The sequence below is a fragment of the Lucilia sericata genome, unplaced genomic scaffold (genome assembly GCF_015586225.1).
Source record: "Lucilia sericata isolate MDLA Ls3-8-SP2 unplaced genomic scaffold, ASM1558622v1 Contig000185F_arrow, whole genome shotgun sequence".
In the NCBI taxonomy this organism is placed as follows: domain Eukaryota; kingdom Metazoa; phylum Arthropoda; class Insecta; order Diptera; family Calliphoridae; genus Lucilia; species Lucilia sericata.
Window position 1 is genome coordinate 244,369 of NW_023994213.1, and position 19,647 is coordinate 264,015.

Consider the following 19,647-nt stretch of genomic DNA (forward strand, 5'->3'; position numbering starts at 1 on the left):
AAATGCTAGATTTTTTTACAAAAATCGCTAGAACGTATCAAATAATTCAAAATGTAATTTTGTTGTCTAAAATTTATTTCGCGAATACCAAACTCCCGATAAATGATAACTCTTTTACAACCGACGCTGATGAAATCCATATATAACGAATTCAGGTAATTTTTCTGAATTTACTAGTCACTTCACCTTGCGGCAGGGATGGGAAAATTGGGGCAATTGTACTCTTTTGGTCAATTCAAAAGTACAATGGTATACCAATGATCCATTTTGTATAGTTTTAAATCTATTTCCTTATTGAAATATATTATTATTGTACTTCTCACACAAAGTTCAATTCAATTTTTTACTAAATAATAAATAAATAAAAATAATAAGAAATTAAAATATGCTATTCAAATCAAATTATGCAATTCTTAAATAACTTTGAAATTTGTCTTGTCCATGAATACATACGAGGCACTATAACATGCATTTGCTTATTTTGGTTTCCATGGTTATAAAAATATAAATTCTATCTGTAAATGAATTAGATAATTTTCAATTTGGAGAATAGGCATTATAAAATTGTATTATTTTTAAGAGGTTTATTTTTCGGCGTTGTTCGACAATATTATCAACACTGCTATTTAGTTTAACTTCATTCTTCTTCATCATCGTTATTCTTTATTTTTCCTTCTTCATCTTTTAGTTGCAATTCATTCATAACGACGAAAGGTTGTAAAACATAAACGAACGGATAGATAGATATTATTTTAAATGTTTTTACTTGTTTTTTTTTTTTAATGTATATACAAAAAATTTGAAAGATTGCTTTAAAAGTAAATAACAGAAAAAAAAGAAAACAGTGAAATTTCTGCATGAAAAAAGGTATTAAAATAAAATACATTAAATAATAATTCTAAAGAAAATAAAAGTACTGTGTTAAATGGAGGCGAAAGATTCCACTAAAACAAAATTAGTCAATTTTTTTAATTATTAACCGAGTTAGCTCAACAACAACAACAAGTATAGTAATGATAATCATGATAATAACGAACCGAGTGTGAAATAAACGAAGAAAACATTTTTGTCGGTTTTTTGTTGTTGTTTTCTTTTCAAGATTAAATTAACGGCTCATGGAGTGAATTGAGTGAATGATTCGTATCGAGTGTGTCAGTCAGTCTGAACAACAACCAGCCAACTCCCAATTAAAAACAAAAGAATGTACGCAAAAATATTTTAATTAAAAATTATTTTTTGTTTTTAATTTATTGCCTAAAATAATAGTTAGGAAAAGAAAAGTGAAGTAGTATACAAAAAAGCGGGAGTGGAAATTCATAGTGATTTAATTTGGTGTTTTTTAATAACCTTTTTGTTAATAAATTTCTACATAATGACACAATAAACATGCGTCAACATCTTTATTACAATTGCTTTAATATTAATTATCGTTGTTAAAATTATAAACTTATAATTTTATTATTATTTGTATTTATTTTTATAGATTATTGTGAAATGTGAACAAATTTTCAAAAGAAGTTTTATAAATTTTCTTATTAAAAACAAAATAAACTATTAATTAAATGACCTTTAAATAAATAAACGAAAATAGTTACTTATAGTTACACAATGAATAATCCAAACGTTGAAATTCTTTAAACAGCTAAAAATTAATTTAAAAAACCTCTCCAACAACAATTCTCATTACTATTATGAAAAATGTTTGTGTTTGTTGAACATCATCACCATCATCGTTATTATTAACAAAATTTCCAAACTCGTGGAGCAGAGGCAGGCGGTGGCTGCAGGAGTATTTGAAAATTAACACACAACTTTTTCAGTTTCTTCTTTTTTGTCTAAAATTTTGAAATTAATAAACAAACTTGCATCAACATGACGGTGTGGAGTGATTGTAATCCCAAACAAGTCTTTGGAATTGGTAAGTTTTTTTTTTAATACACATTTGTTACTCTAATAAATTTAGTATGTACATAAATTTAGAGCAATTATGAGTTGAAAAAAAGCCGGAGGAAAGTTTAGGTGAAAGTTGGCTAAAGCAGGACACTAGTGGATACAGTGAAGCATAAATATTGGAGATTCTTTAACTCTAAACTTTCAGTATGTATGTGTATCAGTATTGTCAGAATTTGTACTTGTTTGCTATAATTTTAACTCTAAAAGTATAATGGTATAACAATGGGTACAATTTTAAATTACTTTTGTCTAGATTATGGACAGTCTAACGACTTTTCTACGATTTAGTATTTGGCCTATTCTATGTAGTCTATAGAATAGACAACATACGTCTTATATATACATAGATAACTCAGTTATCTAGTCTCTTATCAGTGGACTAAATGAACTAATTTATCGGTTACTCTATTGGCTAATCCATCGACTAATACATATTTTGAATTGTCTACTAACTGAAAAAGTCCCCTTAATTTTCCCTAAATATAGATTTTGTACAACCGTAATTAAAAAAAGTAAAAATTTTATGCTGATTTTTACAATTTGAAATTCCATTTATCATTTGTATGCCAGGTCTATGAGATCTATTTCAGGTTGGAGTATTATGGTGTCCAGTAAACGTTTACGTTTGTTTTGAATATGTATTAGATATTCGACCTGAAAACCGGTTTAGATTCGATTAATATCCAACTCAAGAATTCTATAAAAAACTTTCTGTGAAAACTTGGCTGAAGAACTTTTTTACAAAAAAACTCCTGATAATATTTCGAAGAAAAATATAACGATAAGTCATCTATCTACATAAAAACTATTAAAACAATTTTAAAGAAAATTCAACTATTTTCAATATTATTGTCTTTTACTGAAAAAAAAACTAATAATTAATTGTAATTGTTTTCAAAACAAAATAAATCGGGTCTCGAGAAGTGCAGAAAGTACGTATAAAGCTACATATAGGTATACATTATAAAATTTAATCTAAAAAGATTTAAAATTGCTGATATCATTGCTTAATTTTGTATTTGATTTGATGATCTAGTTCTAAAATTAGAACAATTTTAATTTCAAAATTTTTTTTTCTTAGTAAAGATAAAATAAAAATAATTATTTTTATTTTTAAAAGAAATATTAATATACATTTTTTAAGTGTGTTGTTCTTTAAGAAATAATTATTTTCATTTTGTTTATAGCACTGTAAATTCTATTTGAATTAAAGCATTTCTAATTAAAAACAAATAAAGTTGTTAACATTTTTCCAAAAAAAAGATTTCTCTAAACAAAAATTTTAATTATGGATACTTGAAGAAAATATTAAAACAAATTACTTTTTGTATCTGTAACTCCTTGATATTTGAAGTGGCCTGAAGAGAGAAAAACTAAAAACACACCTTTACAAAATTTCCAACTTAGCCAACAGCATCCCGCTGTAGCCAGGCAACCAACCAGCTGTATACATATACATAAATGTAATAAAGTTTCTAAAGAAATTATACTACAAAATGATGAGATGTGACGTGATTCATTAAATAAAATTTTAAATTTCATGGTTTATTTTTCTTGTTTTACCCAAAAAAAGAAAAAAAAAAAAACGAAATGTTTATATTCTTCTGGTTTATTTCAATTTTAAGTGTTTCTTTTTTATTTTTTGGTATTTTTCTGTTTTTATTTTTAAAAACTATACAAAAGTTTGTTGTTTTGAAAAAGGCGAGTGACCTCCTGCTGTGTAACTTGTTGCACGAGTTATTGTGGAACATTGTATGTAGTTGTTGTTATACAAAATGCAACCGTAAAATGTTACACTTTTATATATTTTTTTTCTCAGTTTATTTCATTGTTTTATGTTTCATTTTCGAATACTTGACTTTGGTTTACCTTGATGTCTTGTCAACGTTTTCTTGAAACAAAAGAATCTTGATCTCAATTTGTTATATAGTTTTTTTTTTCATTTATTACAATTAGCATATAATATTCTTAGTTTTTAATGTGCAGTGAGCATCATCATCTTTAATTGGATTTACTTTTTGTTTAAGTTATCCATTTGTTTCTTTGGACTATTGTTAATGACCGTTTTATTTCATTGTTTATCTAATTGTTGATGTAGATTTTAATTAAGTTTTCAACATTTTTGTATTATAATAACTAAAAGATTTTCTTTTACTGAACAGAAAACTGTTTTCTATAGAAACTCTTTGACGTTACATTTTCTTGTAGACTCTACGATTAGTTTTGGATTTAAACTCTTCGATAAAGACTTTTTAGGAGTTCTTATAACTTATTTCATGAAAAGCTTATTTATTTTTCTAGATTATAATGTGTACTCGTACAAGATTATTTCAATACCTTGAATATTTTTCTGTTTTGTAATATTTTTGTTTGTTGTTGTTTTTTTTATTATGGTTTTTATCTTAAGAACTTATGTTTGTTATTGCTATAGTCATGCTACTTTTTTTTTATAAACTAATCTTATTTTTTTGTTCTACCGCAACTCGCAACTCGTCTACCTTCTAAACTTATTAATTACATTTATAGTCAAGATAATGACGTATCCATAATACTCACATGTAGTAGCTAGCATTGCTCCGTCAAATAACCGACCTTAACTAATGGAATTATACACTACAATACTTTGGTGTAAGTGTACCACCAAATTTGTAGATAAAAATATTATGTTCAATTTGAAGTACTATTATATTAGTAGGTATATACTGTGTAATTTAACACCAAATTATTGTTGGCACTAAAGAGGTCAAACAAAAGTAAAGATTTAATAAACTTTAAGTATTACGCCTACAATAATTATTAAGATTATTATTTATTTTTATAAAAATAAGAATTATAGCTCAAGCAGAAAACAAAATAAAAAAATCTACTCCTTAGGAAAAGATACTTTTGGTACAAACTTTAGCCACCTCTGATTGTTTTGATTTTGTTGATCATTTAATTATTTGTTCTCCACTAACACACTTTTATAATGACATTGAGTTGTCGTTGTACATCGTGATAAAACACAGTAAACTGTCTAGTAGACAGTTCATGCTTGATACTAGTTACTAGACATGACATACTATTTTAAACACATGTTGTCTCCACATTTTCTAATGTGCTTATTTTTTAAGTAGTTTTTGCTTTTTATTTATTCTTCAATAATAAAAAAATAATTTCAATTTTACAAAGAGACAACAAACATCACGTAATGAAATTCGTTTCATTTATTTATTTACTATCATTGAATTATCGCGCAAAAGTTTATTACCTTTATATACACAATAATATATAATATACATTTTTGTCATATTTTTATTTATGTTTTATTTACGTTTTATTGAACCTTATTCATTTAATTTTTGTTTGTCCACTAAACACACCCTCATTGTTAGATTGTGCAATTTCTTTTTATTTTGTTTATTTTCAAAATCTATTAATATGAATATTGATAAATTGACAAAACTTGATTAATACTTTTGGATGATTTCCATGGAATTTATGATTACTTACTATTTAATTTAAAATATTGTATTGTTATTTAAATTTATTGAAGTATTTTACTTAATTATTATTTATCTAATTTCTGTTTTTTGCACAATTTACGCCGTTTTTTTATATAGTTGAGTTTTAGGGTGTGTTTTAGAATAAATGATATCAATAAAAATTTGAATTATTCGTAATAGATATTTTGGCATATTAATTTTTAGCTTGTTATCTATTAAAAGGGGATTTTTAGCATTTCGAAATAATAAAGTAAGAATTGAAAATTAAGATAACTTCGATTTTCTAAGAAGTTAATTTTATTTTATAAAAAATGTCTAATGAAACTTTTTGACAAAACGTTTTGTATAAATTTGTTAGAAGAACTTTTGGAAAGTTTTTTTTTTTTAATTTTTGAGAAAGTTTTTATTTTATATAAAAGATTTTTGTGGAAATTTAGAGGAGACATTTTCGATGAGGAATTTTCCAAAGCTTCTTCTTCATACTTTTAAACTGGTGGTCTTTTAATGTAGAATATGTTACGTTTCTTAGAAGAGTTTGCGAAGAATCTTTTCTACAGAAAATTCTGTAGAAAATTGTCAATGATGATAAAGAATTTTGTTTATAGACATTTAGAAGATAAGTTGTCGATATATACTTTTTGATAAAGAATTTTCAAAACAAATTTTTGGAACATGATTTTTCTATAAAACTAGTATGGTCAAAGTATTTTCTATAAAAACTTTTTAATGAAGAATGTTAAATACTCTAAAACTTTCTATGTTTCTTTTAGTATCTATTTTTCCTTTTATATTTTAGTAAAATTTGTTTAATTACCATGTCATATCATGTCACGTTAGCAGTAGCTATTAAACGCTTTTATTTTATACAAAATAATTAAAAATTTTAAATTAAAAAAAAGAAAGAAATAATTATTTCGTTAAGTAAGAACTTATTCAGTAAAACATTTATTTAGTACGCGTGCCATGCTCACGGCCTCAATAAATATCAATGACGCATTTCCCATTTCTGGTTGTACATGAAGTTTCTATTTAATGATTAAATTTTAAAACGACCATCATCATTATTTGCCTCATTTTTACTCTACTACTTATATAGGCAAGAACTCTTTTAGAAAAAATAAAATTATTTTCATTTAATTACGTTATTGTTTTATTAGTGAACGAGTAACTGAAAAATGAACCTCCACATTAGATTATTAGAAATGACAGCGTTCACATAGATGCCATTTAACCAGCAGCAACAACAGCAGCAAGTTGGCTGCTGAGACTGTCATCATAATAAACATCATCAACATTGTCATAGCGGGGGTTAAATATTGCCCTTAAGTACTACGACGTACTGCAGCAAAATATAAAAAAATATACATATATGCAGGCAATCAGATGAACTTACATCGAGCTGATGGATGTTATAGAATATCTCATGCATATGTATAAACACACTCACACTTGTCGTCGTTTCTAAATCTTGAAGATTTATACAGGGGAGTTTGGGCAAGATGGATTGATTTTACCCCAGATTGTATGTAGTTTCCAATAGTTTTCCCGTTAAAAAGCTATAGAAAAATCTTAAGGGTATTGAAAGATCTGAGTGATTTTGGGGCAGCTTATCAGAAAGCTCTGAGTATCGTAAACTGTATATAAATATATGAAAACCTTATTCGTTATATCTAAGTTCCTCTGTTTCATAGTCTTTAAACTGTTGACAAATACATATCCCTAAGCTATAGTCAGTCGCCTCATTCATTCACAAAAGAAAAACAATTTACAATTTACTCATGTGTGTGAATATTTATATATTAAGTACTACACATTGCATATGTACAACATGTGCATGTGTGCCACATTTTTTTTTTTAATTTTTTGCTTTGTACGATTATCATTATTATTGTGTGGCTGCAACATACAGTTCAGTTAATTCGAATTGAGAGTACGAGTGAAGTTAAGGCAACGCACCCTGTTGTTTGTCACCACTTTTACTCTATACAAATTTTTATTATTTTTTTCAAACTCTACTCATTTTACACTAGATACTCTACTGTACAGGGAATGTTTTGGTTTTATGTTGTTGGAGCTGGTTTTTGGTTTAAAGTGCATTAAAAATATAGTTGAAGTGTTGTAGTTGTTGTTGTCAGTTTCACTTGTTTCATTTTCTTTGGTCTTTAATAAAATTTTTTTTTTTTTTTTGATGTGTGTATATTTTATCCCTTAACTCGGTTTGTCTTTTAAAGGGGGATTTTCCGTACTTTGTTATAGGAAGTTGGTCTGAAAAGTTTTCATGTAATTTTATATACTAATAATGTAATAACTAGGTTGAATCGCTTTCTATAGAAATTTTTGGAAAGTAGTTTTCAACAGGAATTTTTGATAAATATTTCCCATGAAGGTTCTTTAATAAAAAAACTTTGCACTGAAAAAGACTTTTAGTATGAAGTTTCTAAAAAGAGTTTACGAAGCGATTGGACTAAAATTTATCAAAATCGATATTTTTAGAGTACCTCTAATGCCCATATTATGTTTCTTAAAAGAGTTAAAGCAAAAGTTATTTTGAGATAGTTTTCCATAGAAACTTTTCGATGTAATATTTTAAAGCATTTTGAAGCACTCCTCGAAATTCAGTCAATGTATTTCTTAAGTTCTTTTCAGTCTGCACCCGCATCAACTTTAGTAGTTGTTGTTGCTAAATGATGGAGTATTTCTGTATTTGTACAACATTTGAAAATGTTTATTTAGTAAATCGTGTTGTATGTAATATTCCCTTTTTTATAGTTTGTTGACATTTTACATAGAACTTGTTGGTTTGTTAGGATTTTTTTTACCGAAAAAAACAACACACTATTTAATTAAGTCAAATACATCTAAGACATGTAGTCTGGGAAATATTATGATAATAACAAATCCTTCTAATGAAAAACAAACATATTTAAATAAAGATAAGAAAGTATTAAAAAGATTCCTTTATGAAATAAAACAAAATATCACCGATTACAAAACAAGTTCTTTAGAATGGTTAAAATAGTTTGAATTTTCCCCTTATTGTATAAAAATGTATGTCAAGAACTTAATACCTGACTGCTTAACAGAAGTTAAAATTATGATACAAAAGAGATCATATTTTTATTTTACTTCAGGTTTATAAACCTTTTATAAAATCATTTTTTTGTGAATATGAATATGCAAGAAGAAGAACAAGAAGGAGGCAAAAACGCTGGTCTGTCTACACATCTAAAAGGGGCCGAGAGTAATAATATATTTATGATTTGAAAGAAAACATGAAAACATGCTAATCTGAAAAGAAAGCTATAATTAGAAGTATTTCAGCTTTCAACAAAGTCCAATTAAATTGTCATTAATCTGACCACTATTTAAAATATAAAATATATAAAATTTACAAAAATAATGTAAACCGAAATTATTAAAATTTTCAATAAAATAACTTTAAACATAAAACAATAATAATTAACATCAATCAAACATTTTCGACACTTAAGCAACTCTTTAACCAATTAAATGAAATGCACACACGCACATAAATATGCTGCAACTCCTCACTTCTATATAAAGTGACAGCTGTTATTTTGACAGATACCAAATGGTGTGATAATAATAAAAAATAGAATAACTATATGCATTGTAAAACCCTTTTTTAAGTTATTACATTTCCATAAAAACTTAAAACATAATTTGAAAATAATTTAATTATTCATTCCCCTCCATAAGTTATTAATCAAATGTCTATAAAAAGTAATTTAATTGTTGTTGAAATTAAAAGTTATTGCAAGTATGTATTTCCTAAAATGCATTTAACAATAATCACACAAGAACAATAAACAATTAAATAAAAAAACAAAACAAATTTGTTGTATAAAGAAATTATGAAATTTATTATTTATTTATTACAATTGAATGACTGGCAGACAGACTGATTGCCAGCAATATGTGTGTAATACTTCCTTTGAATATGTTGTTTTGGTATTTTTCATAATTCTGGGGGAGAAATAGCAACAGAGAGGAAACATAAGCATAAAACATAAAAAGAATATAAAAAATCAACTTAACATACATATTTTTAACTTTCAAGCTTAACAGCAGAAATCATAAGTTCAAAAGAATTATATTATTTTGTTGTTTAACACAAAACTAAGAAAAATACATTGCGTTTTGTAGAAAAGGGGAATGGGGTCAATGCGTTATAAAGATTTACAGACTAAGATAAAGCAAGAATCAAGAAAATACAAGCAGAATTTGTCTAAATTGCAGCAGCAGCAATTTGAAGAATTCAAACCAAAATTACTTTAATCTTGAGTAAAGTAATTAACAACTCTATACATTTCTTGAATCTCTTAAATGACATACACAATTGAATTATAATAGATATGAAAGAAAAACATCTATATAACTATACATCCCTCCAATGTATTTATAAAATCATGGTATTTCTCCACCCCATTAGAAATATTCGATTTCATGCATACGTTCGTTCATTAGTTTCTTCATTCGTTCGATCATTTACTCAATATCAAAATATCAAATGTTTTGATATGATTGTATTGTTGTCTTATGAGTAATTTAGAATGCATAACTGAAATGGGGGCGAGTGAGGGAGCGTGCAGGCGTTTCGAGTAAAGGGTGGAATATTTGTTAAAGCATTTCAAAACACTTCAATAAACATAAACACAATTGTAGAAAACTATTTAACCAGCCAACAAAGGGGGCTGTTATAAAGATTTTGATTACAAAAATAAGAACTTTTTTAAAATGAATTTTTGATAAATGCAGCACTGCCCAGTAGCAGCAGTAGTTACTGCACAATCTTTAACGAAATACATATTTGATGAAATGATGAATTAAAAAAATATCGTAAGGCCATACTTATTGCTCTGTTCATAAGATTTTATTTAAAACATGAGGATTTTTAAACAAACTTTTAAAATTAGTTTTATTTGAGGATAATAAAATTTCTCAGGATATTCAAATATTTATTTTGATATTTAAAGAAGTTATTAAAAGATTTTATTGACAATCTTTATTTAACAAATCTCAAGGTTCATAAATATATATGTTTATAGAATTACTGTTGTAACTAAAAAAATGTAAATCTCTTTTTTGAAGCCCTCTTACCGAATACTGACCAGCAGCTGTTCTTGCTTAACCATTGTCAAACCAAATAATCTCTTTCTAGTAACTGTTTACATGTATTCGTAAATAGTAAATTGTTGTCTAAAATGAAAACTGCAGGTAAATTTTAGTAAATATAATCACAGGTATTTTCTACAAATGTGTAAATGTTTCAGGCCTGGAAAAATCAGTACTATTTTTGGAGCTGTACAAATGATCATTACTGAAGATTGTATGAGGTAATGGGACTCCAATTTAAAACCATTTCAACCCTATTCGAACAGACACACTTCTGAAAATCATGTTATTTTAAACACAAATTTCACTACATATTTTACTTTTGGAATCGCTGTAGCTTCATTATTAATTGTTTTTAAGTTTTAATTGGTATTTCAAAATTTACCTTATCCATCCCCGTACCTACAAACTCTTAAAACCTTTATTTGTTTTTGTAATATTTTTCTGTTTGTATTTTTTGTTTTTAGTTTTATTTTTGTTATTTTAATAATAAATTGCGACGACGTTGTTTTTATAAATATAATGTTGCTTGACAGACAGACAAGGTATTTTGATGACGAATCTCCTCGAAATTGTATTCGCAACTTGGAAGAATGTAGAAAAACAAAAACACAAAAAACGATGTGCGAATGTTTTTCTAGTGTTGTTATTGTTATTATTGTTTTATTTGTTTATTTTTTTATGTATAAACTTATAAAGTTTCATATAGAAGCAATTGTTTTAATTTAATAATCATGTGAAAGTATACACTGCTACGAGGTATTAAAAACTATTAAAACATTACAGTGAATAACAAAAAAATTAATACTTATTTTAGTTCTACTATTTTAAAACTATTTAGAATTTCATTTTAGATTGTTTCTTACTGTGTACTAAAACATTAAAATGTTTGTTTTATGAGATATATGTATACAAGTTTTTCTTTGTGTTTTTGTTGCGGCTGTTTTAGAACAATTCTATTGACATTACAATAGCAATGACCATGATGAAACAAAATTTTTTTTGTGTAGAATTAAATTTTAATTTGTAGTTTTATTTTGACCGGTTGCGAAAAAAAGTTTTCAAATTAATTTGACATTGAAGAAAATTTAATTTTGCAATTAAATAATTTTTTTTATATTTTAAACTTTGATTTACTTAAAACTCTAGTTACCTACCCCCGAGAAGTAACGTAAGTAATTACGCGACGGACTCCAATATTCTGACTATATAAAATCAAATATATAGAAAAAAACAAGTAAGAAATTATAGTCGGGCGTGGCCGACCATATGATACCCTACACCAGTTATGAATATTAAATGTGATTTATTTTTCATAATAAAGCATTTATCTTCAATATTCCCTTGTTCCGATACATTTAAGCAATTTATGGATGAAAAACTAATTTTCTGAAAGAGGCTTTATATGGGGGCTAGGGGCAAATATGGACCAAGCCCGATAAAATTTTGTGAATATATTTATATTGACATAATATTTTATTGTGCTGAATTTCATCGCGATATTTGTGTTTATAAGCTAATTTGGGACATTCAAGTAATTTTCTGAAGGGGACTTTGTATGGGAGCTAGGGTCAAATGTGGCCCGATCTTTATGAAATTTGGCAGGGTCATCAAGACTTCTATAAAACTTAGTTGTGCCGTACTTTACCGATATATCTGTGTATTTAACATAATTATGAGCTCAGAAGCCCTTTTCGGGGGGTTCTGTTCTATGGGGGCTAGGTGAAATAATGGACCGATTTTAACCATTTTCAATAGGCTTCGTCCTTAGGTCAAATAAAACGTGCGTGCAAAATTTCATCCAATTATCTTGAAAATTGCGACCTGTACCTTGCGCACAAGGTTTACATGGACAGCCAGCCAGCCAGACGGACGGACGGACATAGCTTAATCGACTCAGAAAACGATTCTAAGCCGATTGGTATACTTTAAGGTGGGTCTAGGACGAATATTTTTGTATGTTACAAACATCAGCACAAATCCAATATACCCTCCCCACTAAAGTGGTGTAGGGTATAAAAAGATAAATAAAAACAAAGGGAGCTTTTTAGTAGTAGTTTAGCGCCATTTACCCTAGTATCCTGAGTTGTATTTTAGTAAATTTGGAACACAAAAAGTTACGTAATTACCTACCTATAGTCTCTCAGACTACAATGAGAGCTAGGAGGTGTATTTCATCCGATTTGGAACAAGAACTTAGTACCTATCTGGAATCTTTTAGAATCCGAAAAAGTTAAGCAATTACCTACCTGGAGTCTCTCAGACTCCAAGAGAACTTCTATCCGCGTTCAAGAGCTAGCGAAAGGATCTGTATAGGCGGAGATCAGAAGCTACAGAAAGATGCAAAGAGAAAAGATTATTATAGGAATAGTTATAGCCAAAAAACAGTTTCGCTGGAGTCTGAGAGATTCCAGGTAGGTAATTAAGGGTTAAAAAAAAATATGCATAGAATTTTTACGAGGACGAGGCAGTAATAATTTAATCGTAATAATACAGAATAATTAGTTCTAGAACGATTATAAACCGAACAATATGCGAATAACAAGCTTACAAATTTTATCAAAATGATGTCGAAATTAGTTGTAGAACTCGTTCCCTGAAACATTGTTCTAATTAAAAAATTTCTTAAAATTATCTCTCTCTTCTCGTTACCGTTTTTATAACACGATAGCCAATTTTCGTTCGCAGATTTATATGATATAACAACAACAAATTCTATATATTGTATGTTGCTTTCAATATAAATCTACTAGTGAAAATTGTTGAACTGGGAGTATAATACAAAAGCTTTTTCTTTTGAATCGAAATATATATGTATTTAGGGGGCTACTCCAGATTCAAAAGACGTTCTATAGTAATGATAAAGACTATATGAAGCTTTTACAAAACTACATAGTTCCGAACATGATCATTTCAAACAAAATTTATTGATGAGACTGTGCTCATAATTTCAAGAACTAGTTGTGGAATAAATACAGTTTTTTGGAAAATTTTATTATTTAAACAACTTTTCACTTTATGTTAAATTTAGTAAATAAGTTTTTCTTTTTATAAATAAAAAAAACAAATATTTTCATTACAACTCTTCCAACCACCAGTCGTATTTATAACAAGTGTTACTACTTGTAAGAAATAAGTTCTTCATAAATTTTTTAAAACAGTTTAGTTTGTCAATCCATTTGTAACAATAAGTATTTGTGTAATTGCAAGATTAACAGCATTAAACGCAAAATAGAATTTGAATGCTGACTTAAAAATGAGTCAGGCCCAATCTGACAGCCTAAGTTTAAGGCTTACTATGTAATTCCTTAAAAGCTACTTTTGCAATACACATTACTGTCTTTATTACTTAGTTATGGACAGTTCCTTATCTTACAAAACAGTAGTTTTTAGTTGAAATAGTAAATCCCAAATAAAGTTTCTACAATTCGTCTCTACTACTTATAGCGTACTAAAGCTATTCCCTTAGTTAGAAGTAATTTTCTCATAGTACTTTGTTGTTTATTATGTCATACGCGTGCTACACTTAAAACTGTTTCTTTTAACTACATTTTCATGAAGATTGTTTCATTCGAGTTGAGCATGTGAATCTCACAAACTTGTTACTTTTTTTGTTTGTTTCATTTTATTTTTATTGTATGTTACATTTTATGAATGATAAAATACTTTAGAGAGTGCGAGTTACGGATTATAAAAAAAAAATACCAAGAAAAAGTGACTTTCTTTTTAAATGCAGAAACAAATAATAATAACAACAACAACAATTTCTTAGGTAACTTTAATTTATTTAATAGTTGTGTTTTTATACCCACCATCAAAAAAGATGGGGGGTATATTGATTTTGTCATTCCGTTTGTAACACATCGAAATATTGGTCATAGACCCACAAAAGTATATATATTCTGGGTCCTCATTAAATTCTAAGACGATCTAGCCATGTCTGTCCGTCTGTCCGTCCGTCCGTCTGTCTGTCTGTCTGTCTGTTGAAAGCACGATAGAGTCCGAATGGAAAGAGCTAGAGGGTTGAAATTTCACATAAATATTTCTTATAGGTAAGGTTTGCTTGGTATTGAAAATGGGCAATATCGGTCCACGTTTTCGGATAGCCCCCATACAAGTGGCCCTCGAAAAGCAGCTTTAACAGCCATAACTTGTTTAAAAATACGAATATAGCGATGAAATTCGACCTAAGTAAGTTTCTTGTGATCCAAAATCACTGTGCAAAATTTTATGAGGATCGGTCCATAATTGACCCTACCCCACATATAAGGTCCCCTTCAGAAAATGACTTTAACGCTCATTACTGGCTTAAAAATTCTAGTATATAGATGAAATTCGTCATAAGTAAGTTTCATACGAGTCAAAATCTATCTAAAAAATTTTGTGTTGATCGGTCCATGATTGACCCTACCCCCCATATAAGGTCCCCTTCAGAAAATTCCTTTAACGCTTATAACTGGCCTAATAATACGAATATATAGATGAAATTCGACATAAGTAAGTTTCATTCGAGTCAAACGAGGTTTGATGGTGGGTATATAAGATTCGGCATAGCCGAATATAACACTCTTACTTGTTTTGTTTTGGTATTCAAACTCCCTGTTTGTTTCTCATTCAATTAAAACCATTAGTTCCGTTTTAATTATGTTGTTGTTGTTTGGCTACGTATGTATGTATATTTTGCATATTTTTTCCGTATCATTTCCTATTTCCCCTTTAATAATTTTGTTTAAACAAATATTATTTTCCATTTCAAGTTGTTTGTTGTCGCACCCATAAGTAGCAATATAGAAGCTATATAGATTATTCAAGTAGAAATAATGTTGCAACCAACTTGTTGCATTTTAGCTACACTTGAAGCACGCACACCCTTTATGTCTCTACAACATGAATGCATGTTTTTTTGTATGCTTTTATGTATTCAATATATGTAATTATTCATTGACCCATAACATTGGTTTTATTTTTTTTCCATTATTATTATTCTGTTTCTAAAAAAAATTGGCCTTTTTTTGTGTGTGCAGTCTGGCGGATTGTTGCATTAAGTTCTCATTCTTTTTGTTGTTTTATTATGTATGTTGTACCTATCTACCATTCATTCTTTTTATGATTTTGTTTTTTTTTTATTTATTTCACTTCCGTTTAATAATGATTGGTAATTATAATTTTGGAATATTATTTGTTGCTCCCTGGGTGTTTGAAGGGGTTTGGGAATACGCCTTAAATTTTATATGAATTTAATTAAATTGTTATTTCTTTTATAATAACTCCAGCACTTTAGATTTCAATTTATTTGTTAAGAATTTAATACATATATCAAGTTTATAATTTTAAGATTTATTAACATATTTACATAATTTATTTCTGTTAAAAATAACATTTGAATATCCGAACTTATTTTAACAGATTTCATTTGATTTTCTAATCAAAACTGGTTTATTAACACTTTTAAAATCATCTTTATTTAAATATTAGTGTAAATATTATTTCCACTGTACGCAATTTATAATAAATTTTGTGCCATATTATTATTGAAGAAAAAAACTGTTTTCAGATTTATAAATTTATACAAATTTATTTAAATATTTTAGCTTGTATGCTAATCAGTAGACTTAAATTTGTGACAAATTTTCTATAAATAACTTATAAATTTACACCAATAATTTATTGGTTATTTACCAGATTCATTTTGGTTTACCAAAACAAATATTTAATATGAACAGGTAAAAGTGTTAAGATCTGTTAAGAAAACAAACCTGCAAATTCTGAAATAGAAAGTTTGAAACTAGAGTTCTTTTTCAAATGTTTCATACCAGATGTATTGTTAAAAGTTTTATTTAGTCCTAGTCTAGATTTGACCTATGAACTAGGGAAATATTCTAAAGACTAATCAATGAAGTAGTCTGTTAACTGAATAATCTGTGGATTACCTTATTGAATATTCTGTGGACTAACTTATGGATTGAGTGGCCTCCGGTAGATTAGTGTTCTAGATCAGAGGTCGTGGGTTCGATTTCCACCTGAAGCACTGGTAAAGGAGCGCACAACAGGCCCGGTAGAGGCCTAGGTATATTTCTTTCAAACTAACTAACCCATGTATCAGAATATGTATTATAATGAATATATTGACTAGTTTTTGTACTATTTAGGAAATGTTTAGAAAAGTATGTACTTTAATAAAAGTACGTGAATAAGTACTTTCCATATCCCCAATGAAAATGTTCCGCTTTTCACTTTTGGCTAACATTTTCAACATTAAAAAATGTCACTGTTGTAAGATTTTTTTTAAGGAATATGCGATCTATTTTGCACTCTCCCGAATGCTGCGGTTCGACTCTTTGTCTAGATTTTTTATTTATTCAAATTATTTATTAAACAAAATCTTTAAAATTAAAGAAATAAACGGTTTATAACTGTTTACACTATAAAATATAAGTTTATATTGAACCAAATGTATAACTCTTCAAATTGTTTGATTTAAATCACAAAAAATCAAAAAGCGCCAATTATAAATTTCTATTTAGATTCTAGCTTCTATTTAGATAATTTTCTTAGAACTTTTAAAATAAAATGTGGAAGTTTTTATATTATTCCAAAACCAGAACACTCTTGTCTAAACAAAAGAATATTTTTAAATAATTTTAGTTTTTAGTTTTTTTTTTGTTTAGAACATTATAACAATTTCCTAAATAGCTGTTTCGACCTAATTTTAAATATGCATCATTTTAGTATTTCTTTTTTGCTGCTGTTTTTGGTATTCTTTCCTTTTCGAAATTAGTTTTTGATTTCTGAAACGTAATTTGTATGCTTATCAGGTGTCCCATTTATATACGTTGCCCTCCCGCCTATTACTAATTTGGTAATGTTTTCGTATTTTCTCATATCTTCTACTTTTAATAAATATTTTCCATATTTCACCTGTTTCAACGAACATAGTATAAACAAATATCTTAAAGTTGATTTTAATACACACCGTGGCCAAGCAACAATTTTATTTATGGTTTTAAAAAAAACTGGCTACAGAGATAAATAAGTAATCATTGAGTACTTATCCAACGTTTAACGGCCCTAAAAGTATTTGCAATCGTTTATAGATGGCTGTTTAGTTAATGGAGAGTCTCGTGTAGAGAGTATAAATTTGCATAAACAATTTTTAATACAAAAATGATTCATCATAATTGGCAGTCAGTTCCTTAGCTACGTACTTACATTCTTCATCATTTATTCATTCTAAGAAATCAAGAAAACAGTAGTAAGTCAACAATAGCACACGTTGGGGATGTATGACTGTAGTACTGTCTGCGTGGGGAAGGGCATTGTTTACTTATTGATAAACAGTAAAATATGGCTAAAATGAAATTTTTATTTTCTAATTTTTTAATTGAATTAAAAAATATCTCTGCCTATCTCTAGTATAGATAAAAGATACTTTAACCCAGACATTTTACTTGTTATCTTTCAATTCTTTTTGACATCGAAAAATACCGGGTATTTTAGCTAAATAGTATAATAGACTAGTTGAAATGTTAATCCACAGATTAGTCAATAGAGTAGTCCATAGTCTAGAGAAGTTAATAGTCAGATTAAATAGAATATGTCATAGGCTATCAAAAAAACTAGCCCACAGTCTTGTCAGTAGACTAGTCCATAGTATAGGCAATAGACTACTTCATAGTCTAATCGATAGATTAATCCATAGCCTAGTCTTGTCTATAGTCTAGTCAATAGACTACTTATTAGTCTAGTCAATAGACTACTTATTAGTCTAATCAAAAATCGAGGGCATAATCTAGTCAACTAGTTCATAGTCTAGAGAATAGACTAGTCCATAGACTACTTCATAGTTCATGCAATACTCGGTAGAATTATCCAAAAAATACTATTTTGGTAAAAGTTATTTCTAAAAGTGCTAAAAATTAGCAAACAGTTTTTAAAATGATTGAGTTTCGCTTTAGGCAGATTTCACTGTATGTAGAATTCATTGTGTATAGACATTTAATATTAAAACCTATCGATGACTTCTCCTTTTAAGTTCCATTTGGTGATGTGTACGAATATGGTTGTGGATTGTTTGTGTATTAATTTAAGATTGTTGATGATGGAATAACAAATAAAATATTTATTACAATTATTAGTTTTATCATTTTATAAAGCGCCAGTTTTAACAACTTGAATTCAATATTATTTAACATAATTTGTTGCAGACATTTACAAAATGCATGTTTATGGCAATAAGGAAAAATTTAGATTTTTTTTTTTTTTTTTTGATATTGCATGCAACTTTAACAAATGATTTGTTGTACCTGGAAGTATAAATTTTTGACTTAATTAAAAAAAAATGATATAAAAATCCTCAAAAAAACGAAATGATTTTGTAATAAAGACACGCCTCAATTGAGTGCGGTATAAACAGCACACAGGCTATTGACCCAACAAAAATAGTGCGTTGCAACTGCAAATTTTAGCAAAAATTTTTTATATTGAATTTATTTTTATTTATTTTTTGTATAAATATTAAATATTAAAATAACAAACAAATATTTTTTTGTTTGCATTTTTTTTATAACGTTTCTGTTTGTATGATGTGGAGGTCGTTTTAGTCTTATAGGCTTTGACATCTGAACAGAGAGATGGAGGTATGGACGGACTAAGAATTATTATGTGGATAATAAAATGATGGCACATGCACACACAAAAAACAACAAATATGTTTCCCCTCTGTTTTACAGATACTTTTTGAAAAAAATTAAATTTATGTTTATAAAGACTTCATAATTCTCAGTGTGTGGTGTGGCCAATGACTGTTTCGTTGACGTAGGGAACGAGTATATAATTAAGGCAGTTGTAATATACAATATGCATAAATAAATGATGATATACACCACCTTAGCAAAAAAAAAACTATCTAACGTTTGATAACATTTACATAGTTCCGCTGTAAATCGAATCACATCCCCTTCATTCATAGTGTAGTTCGTAAATTTCATTCGTTATAGGAGCTTTATAAAAATTGCTTGAAAATTTCTAAATTATGTTTTAGTTAGGGCAAAACCTATTTAAAATGTAGCTTATT

At 27.6% G+C, this 19,647-nt stretch overlaps 1 protein-coding gene across 5 annotated transcripts in view; it reads left to right on the forward strand.

Moving 5' to 3' along the window:
* The first annotated feature begins 681 nt into the window (after positions 1–681).
* Positions 682–19,647, forward strand: part of LOC119601664 (dedicator of cytokinesis protein 1) — a 38,868-nt gene continuing 19,902 nt past the window's right edge. For 3 of the 5 annotated variants that reach the window (XM_037952756.1, XM_037952758.1, XM_037952760.1), the window contains exons 1-2: positions 700–867; positions 1,484–1,918. In XM_037952756.1, coding sequence (XP_037808684.1) covers positions 1,873–1,918 — 46 coding nt within the window. In that variant the 5' untranslated portion in view covers positions 700–867; positions 1,484–1,872. Of the gene's footprint in view, positions 868–914; positions 1,204–1,483; positions 1,919–19,647 lie in introns of those variants that run through there. The other 2 variants (XM_037952755.1, XM_037952754.1) reach the window with 2 other exon arrangements.